The sequence below is a fragment of the Protomyctophum bolini genome (genome assembly GCF_963924005.1).
Source record: "Protomyctophum bolini genome assembly, chromosome: 14".
Taxonomy (NCBI): Eukaryota; Metazoa; Chordata; class Actinopteri; order Myctophiformes; family Myctophidae; genus Protomyctophum; species Protomyctophum bolini.
This window is the reverse complement of record NC_137875.1, coordinates 6,212,195-6,220,090: the sequence shown is the minus strand read 5'-3', so window position 1 is coordinate 6,220,090 and position 7,896 is coordinate 6,212,195. Positions and strand designations below refer to the sequence as shown.

The 7,896-nt window shown below is 42.3% G+C and overlaps 1 protein-coding gene across 1 annotated transcript; it reads left to right on the top strand.

The window, feature by feature from the left end:
• Positions 1 to 1,288: 1,288 nt before the first annotated feature.
• Positions 1,289 to 7,615, top strand: LOC308328145 (macrophage mannose receptor 1-like). Its single transcript, XM_080781866.1, has 7 exons — positions 1,289 to 1,526; positions 4,129 to 4,181; positions 4,560 to 4,630; positions 5,018 to 5,115; positions 6,464 to 6,580; positions 7,280 to 7,418; positions 7,520 to 7,615. Exons 3-6 carry the CDS (start codon positions 4,596 to 4,598, stop codon positions 7,399 to 7,401), a joined length of 372 nt encoding a protein of 123 aa, XP_080637992.1. The 5' UTR covers positions 1,289 to 1,526; positions 4,129 to 4,181; positions 4,560 to 4,595; the 3' UTR covers positions 7,402 to 7,418; positions 7,520 to 7,615.
• The last annotated feature ends 281 nt before the right edge of the window (positions 7,616 to 7,896 follow it).

Here is a 7,896-nt window from a genome sequence, read left to right as displayed (position 1 = left end):
CCTCATCACGAGTCGTTCACCAGTCTCCCTCCGGTTTTGGAAAAGGAAAAGAAGAGGAGGAACAGGAATAATAACAATATAACAAAACGGGACCGGTCCGTGCTTGCTCGGAACATAGGGTCCCGGTGTAGTTGAATGGCGAGCAATGAGTCTTTTCAGTGTGGACGCCCGGAAGGGTGTACGGTGCACGTCTTTGTTTGCGCAGACACTTCCCCCCGGTCTCTTCTCCGGACCCCCCCGGCGGGACCCCTGTACAAAAACCCTAACCCTGCCTGACCCACCCCTTCGAACCAGCATGACGAACGAACGGAACGTGACGGAACCCCTACCCCACACTTGGAGCCATAATAACCTCTGTCAGCCCGAACGTAGGCCAAAAGGAAAAAGAACCCCTCTACCTCCTTCTCCCCCTCGTCAACCATCTCGGAAGCTCTAGACTTAGTCGGAGCACCTACACGCTACCTCCTCCTCCTCCTCCCCTTCCTCCTGACGGGGTGCGCAGTGCGTGACGAACACGTCGGACGCATGCAAAAGCTTGCACGTATGCACGTGCAAGTCATGAGAGGAAGGATAAGGAGCACTGGTGGAATTCAAAATGACCTTGAATAAAAAGTACAACAGTATATTGGCATCAAAATGTACTTCATGTGTATACCAAAAGTAAAATGAGCCTGTAGAGGGTATATGCGTGTGACTGGAAGTTTATCCAGGAACGCCTACTGAGTGGCAAAACAACTACCTTGTGGCCTTGACAGCCCATTCATCCGAACAGAAAGGTTGCATTTGATTGCATTAAAACGATGATAAATGACATTAAACTCACTTTGTCACGCATTTTGCCACTCGGGTATATGCAAGTGCATACCCTCTATATACTAGTCATTATGCAGAATGTCCCATATGTCTACGTTTTCTAAAATGGTAAATGGTGCATTTATATAGCGCCTTTTATCCAAGGCGCTTTACATACTGTAGATTGTGCATTACATTCACCCATTCACACATTCACACACCTTTACATAGATTGTGCGTTTACACCAACACAAGTTTAGTGTGAGTTCTGTGGACCAACACTAGAGGGCAGCAGACCACATGCCTAGGCTTAGTAGGTACTGCTGAAGTCAGTATCATGGCATCAATACTGCAATATAGATGTATACTTATTACTTTGTTACAAGTAAAAATCCGGAATTCAAAATGTGCATAAAAGTACATAAATGCTGTATGTCTCATTTAAAGTTTTGACATGTATAATATACAGATCTTTTTTTAAATAGCTGATCTACAAGCCATAGGTGGCCCTACAGTTACTCATCCTGGCCAGAGGAGGGCGCTGTCGCCTTTTGGGACAATCTATCCTTTGGACTTTCAACGTTGGACTGGAAGGAAGTGGTTCAGTAAGAGTACCATTTGGATATGACACTGGGACGGAGTAATGTAAACAACTACGCCAACAAAGGAACACTTCAGTGTTTACAAAACAACCAAACGTTTATTTTGTTTAAGCACCTGGCGGAGAACACAAGGTACAGTACAGTTGATCATTGCTGCTTTGTATTATTTGCAATAATATCTTTATTTTTGCATTTGTGTTACCTCGCGTTAAATAGCCTTCCTTTGAAGTGAATGCGTTTCTGACGATCCATTTTCAGACAATTTGAGAAGCCTCAGGTAAACGTCAATACATGAATAGATGGGTTTAGACTTTATTTCTTGATAACCGTGAATGAATGGACTAAAGTGTACATTTAAAGCAGTTAAACCTTGGTGTAATACTTGTTTGTTAAAGGGTATAGTACATTAACACAGTAACTTACATGTCATGGTTGTTGGGTTAAAAGGATACAAATATATGTCTATGGTGATTTCTATTTCATGTTTGCACTCTAGAGAGGAGATTGTTTAAAGCAATTCATGATGTTATTGTTTGATTGAAATATTTATTAACAGTTTGCAGAATGACAGTACATTTCAAGCACAAACTCAATACATAGACTGTTAACTGTGAGTGGACGACCCAATTAAGCATTACTGTAGCTGCCCCTCGATTGATGAAAGAATGACAAGTTTGGGTGGTCTCGACGGGTGTGTTTATTGTTCCAACACTGTGAAAACTATAAGGATATAGAATAAATACAGTTACTTACAATCAAATAATCTCATATAGTTTCACTACTAAAATCTGTGCATTAAACTTGTCACTTCGGCAGTACAATCAACAATTAAAATGGTTAATTTATGGTCAATTATAAATACAGTGATACAAAACTCAAGTCATTTCAATTATAAGACAAGGAAAATGCACAATAACCAAAAAGTACCACAACCAAACGAAAACCAATCATGAATGATATACTCCAAATGGAAACTAGACAAATAAATAATCATGTATACCTCACTCCGCGTATCGAGGGTGCTAAAGGGCTGCAGAACCAACTTGAACCTCAGGGCACATCAACAGTTAGCCCCTCTCGGAACCCTCCGAAAGCTTTTATGATTGGACCTAGCTTTGCGTAGGGTTCCTGGACATTACAAAATTTTCTAATGCGATTGTTGGAACGTGGACCTAAGCAAACTCATCGTTTAGTCGATCTGCGCGGTATTACGCCGTTTTTACCTGTTATGGCTTATGAATGTGCGAACTATAAATACCTTACATACCTCTGAGAAAATCTCCTGTGTCGCGGAAGCCGTTAAGTATTTTTAATCCATGTTTGATTAAAAATGTCGCTTTGATTTCTTCTTGTTTATTTACCGTTTATTGTACCGCCTCCCGATGTGCGGTTGGCTTGTGCCGGCTACGTCATAGCTATATCTCCACTAGCTAGCCAGATAGGCGGTACAATGAGGTGTCAATAAACAAGGTAGGAAGAAGCGACATTTTTAATCAAACATGGATTAAAAATACTTAACAGCTTCCGCGACACAGGAGATTTTCTCAGAGGTATGTAAGGTACTTATAGTTCGCACATTCGTAAGCCAGCACAGGAAAAAACATCGTAAAACCGCGCAGAATCTTTTCTCTTTACGTGTTTACATTGTATTTGTGTGTGCATAACTGGTGGCAGCCCAGCGTGAACCAGGACCCAATGGGTAAAGTCATAAAAGTGTCAGAAACTTTACTACATTTGGGTTCTGCTTGTGGGGCTGATCAACAGTCACCGATGGTCACATTTACACATAGTGTGACGGACAGGCACTGTAGACAATAGACAACTTCAGTCACTAAAAGTTCTCTACCACTGCAAATGTCACAGGCTTCAACACTGCTTAATCAATAAGAGTACAAACATAATAAGAGTCACATAAACAGTCAAACATTTCATACCGTGTGGTCTGGTGCAAACACACACACACACACACACACACACACACACTGGTGCTCTCTCCCTCTGCTCACTCTGGAGTCTGGCTGTGTGAAATGAGTCTATTGGTCTGAGGTGAGTGAAGCTAACAGGCTTCAGCTATATATGGATAGGTAACAGGAGGTGTCAAAGTAAAAGTATACCAAATTACAGGAACTAAAGAAATTATTGCAGAACCAACTGTCACTGGCAGTTACAATATTTACTGTCTACTCTACTACATTGGTGTGGGCATATTTTGCCACTATATTTCCACTCACAGAGACAATACAAATGTAATACTAATCATTAAGCTACTAATATAGACTGAAGAAATTAAAGCAGCTGAAATAAAGTGTAACGGCTGAAATAAAATCAACCTGGGGGCTGCATTAAATTAAGATGATGGCCACATGTGGCCCCAGGGCCACCAGTTGCCCATGCATGCCATGGTATACTACTATTGGATTTATTGATTAACTGAATTGACCGGGTGGGTGTTTCTGCCCAAATCAAGTGCATGGCTGGTGTTCAGCTGCACTACTTCTTGAAAGGATGTGGGCTTGTGCAGCTGAACACCAGCCATGCACTTGATTTGGGCAGAAACACCCACCCGGCCAGTTCAGTTAATCAATAAATCCAATAGTATAGTATACCATGCATGGGCAACTGGTGGTTTCGGACATTATGACATCAACCGCAAGTCGTGAATAATGAGGAACGCATTTAGAGCTTGTGGTCTATATGTGGTCACTGTAGTAATATTCTGTGTTCTGTCTTTCAGATGAGGCCATCGATGAAGAATCCTTTGGGTACCTGGATCTTCAAAGCCTTTTGGTAATTTCCCATAAGGTTTCATGTAAACAAGTATTTGACCATTTAAAGTTTAAATGGTTTTTACAATTATGAAAAACATAATTGTAAAAAAGCCAAAGAAGTTTAGGGATAAAGGGTTTAGCACTGACGAAACTAGGGCCCCACGACTCTTCACCAAAAATCTAATCTAATCATGTCATGTGTCCTGAGCTTGTAGATCTGCTATTTTCACAGAATGTTCACTCCCAGAATAGGGAAGCTTGGCTTTAAAAGGAGGACAGTGTGAACATGCCCAGAGACATATTCTATACAATCAATTGCCCATACACCTATATGTATTTCATAGCAAGAAATATAATGAAATGTTATGATTGAAATGTTGTGTTGTTGGTTTTCCAGGTGGGGACAGGCGAGGTCTCTGCAGCGTGGATTGGAATGGTATTGTTTGGTATTACAGATGGACAAGCCATGTAAGTTCTTTGGGAATGCATTGCATTTGATTGTATTGACCACTAATGCTCATAAAGATCACCTTTGTATAATTTCACCAAACAAAAACACAATTTTTACAGAGTAAAACTTGATCATTGATCATCATTGATTTGATTAAAGATTTATTTTAATGAATGAAAACTTGCAGTTTCCATTGCTTTATTACTCTATTTATTGTGTTAAATATTCTATGTATAGTTTTTAATGGATTTGATCTAACTCTAACGCTCTGTTTTGAATGCTGCTATATAAAGCTATTATTATTATTATTATTATTATTATTATTATTATTATTATTATTATTATTAGTAGTAGTAGTAGTAGTAGTATGATAAAGAATGACAATATACAACTTCTAACCTCAGGTGGATGGACGAGTCTCCTGTCATCTATACTCAGGATGCAGGCGAGCCCAACAATGCTCACGGGGAGGAGTTCTGTGTGTCCATGAACAGACGTCAAGGTATAGTCTACTGACAGTGTGTCAATTCATTCATTTAGAATCACTGAATGACCAGACAGTGGTCTTGTGGTTAGAGTGTCCTGAAACTGGGAAGTCGTGGGTTCGATCCCCGGCCGGGTCATACCAAAGACTGTAAAAATGGGACCCAATGCCTCCCTGCTTGGCACTCAGCATCAAAGGGTTGGATTGGGGGGGTCAGTCCCTGCTTGGCACTCAGCATCAATGGGTTGGATTGGGGGGTCAGTCCCTGCTTGGCACTCAGCATCAAAGGGTTGGATTGGGGGGTCAGTCCCTGCTTGGCACTCAGCATCAAAGGGTTGGATTGGGGGGTCAGTCCCTGCTTGGCACTCAGCATCAATGGGTTGGATTGGGGGGGTCAGTCCCTGCTTGGCACTCAGCATCAATGGGTTGGATTGGGGGGTCAGTCCCTGCTTGGCACTCAGCATCAATGGGTTGGATTGGGGGGTCAGTCCCTGCTTGGCACTCAGCATCAATGGGTTGGATTGGGGGGGTCAGTCCCTGCTTGGCACTCAGCATCAATGGGTTGGATTGGGGGGTCAGTCCCTGCTTGGCACTCAGCATCAATGGGTTGGATTGGGGGGTCAGTCCCTGCTTGGCACTCAGCATCAATGGGTTGGATTGGGGGGTCAAATCTACTAATCAAATGATTCCCGAGCGCGGCACGGCTGCAGCTCACCGCTCCTTGGCTGCGGCTCACCGCTCCAAGAGATGGGTCAAATGCGGAGAACATATTTCACTGCAGTAACGCGTGCTTAAAAGACACAGTTGTACGACAACAATAGCAGATGTACAAGCTCACAATGCATCGTATTGTAAGCTTGTAAATTATCTTAGTATTACATGCCAGAATAGAGACTCCAGTGTTATCACTTAAACTCTTAAACGCAGCAGTCCCGCTACTAAGGGCAACACAAGGGCACCAGAAGAGAATTTCCCGTAGACGTTTCAACAAGTATTTATTTAAAGACCGTTAAAGCCTCGGACAAAGCCACCTCGGATGATGTCAAATCATGACAATAAGCAAACTTTTTTGGGCCAGACAAATAATTTGACAGAAGAAAAACAAAAAAAAATAAGTGTTGTACACAGCTTAAAGGTCTTTAAATAAATACTTTCTGAAACGTCTATGGGAAAATGAATGGGAAATTCTCTTCTGGTGCCCTCGAAGGGGGTGGGACTGCAACACTCTATTCTTGTATACTTAGTGAGATTTAGAAAAAAAGAAATGTAAGAATCTTAAAAATCACCTGACATACCCAACATACGGACGACAGAGTTAATGAATAGCCCTGGATGTTCATTCTATTGTACGTGTCTGTTCCTTCAGGAGGGTGGAATGATATGAACTGTGGCATACGAGCAGGGTATGTGTGCAAGAAGTACCCTGGAGACATCCACACCCCTCCGCCACCTACACAGCCTTGGGAAGGCAACTGTCCTACAGGTAAACAAGCACATCATGCGCACACAAACGTAATTTGTTTGATTCATTTTGCAATCCCTAAGCTATACCGAATGTCCAAACCGGGGATTTTAACCCAGGTTTCCCATGCGAGCGCCAAAATGTATACTGCTAAGCTAAAACAGAATATTAAGCTTCCTCTTGTCCCCCAGTTGTACCTACTAAATGGTGCATTTATATAGCGCCTTTTATCCAAGGCGCTTTACATAGATTGGGCATTACATTCACCCTTTCACACACACATTCATACATCGATGGCAGAGGAAACCTTGCAAGGCACCAACCTAACCTGCACACCGGGAGCAATTAGGGGTTCAGCGTCTTGCTCAAGGTCAAGGAGGACACTTCGACACTAACTCTGGTGGAGCCCGGGATCGAACTGGGAACCTCATGCTTGGGTATAGCTGTTCTACCGGCCATTCTACCACTGAGCCACTGAGCCATCTCAATAGAAGAGCAGGGAGCTCATGCAGCTGCAATCACTGCAGTTGTGTTAGTTACAGTACATTGCATTAACATACTGTACTGTACTCTAAGATAAAATGTGTCAATCAATCAATCAAACAAATCAGCTGGAATAAATGCAGCTCAATCTGTAGCTCACCAAAATCTAATGTCTTGTGAAACACTAGCCCGAGTTCTTTCCTTTTCATAATAACGCCTTTGTCTTTGTGATTGCAGGTTGGCTGCGTTTCAACAATAAATGTTTCCTGTTCAGAGGACAAAAGGATGACATTAAAGCCAACTGGTCCTATGCTCGCGCCTTGTGCAAGGGCACAGGAAGGAGATCTGGCTGTAATTGACAGCCAATATGAAAACGGTAAGGCGATCAGCGAGAGCGAAATAATGAATGAATCCCTTCATTTAAACGTTGAAAGCGGATCAGTGGGGTAACTTTTGCCATGTTCCTCTCTTCAATAGACTTCGTGACCAGCCATCTCAGGGACTTGCAGCTCCCAGCATGGATTGGCCTGTCGGATGTTTTAGTGGGAGAACCAGTATGGATGGTGTGACGGTATCAGTCCAGTACTGTACACCAACTGGAACAGCAATGAGCCCAACAATGTGGGAGGGATGGTGAGAACCCTATTGGGTATTGCCATACCTATTGGGTATGGCACTGTTTCCCAAACAGCGGGACAGGACCCATTAGTGGGTCGTGGACACGTTTTATGGGTCCCTTGATTATTATTATTATTTTTATTTTTTATCATTTCAAAACATTTTCAAAATAACGTTCCCAAAAAAGCAAACATTTTCATGAATAAAAACTAAATTCAATGATTACATGAAGCAAT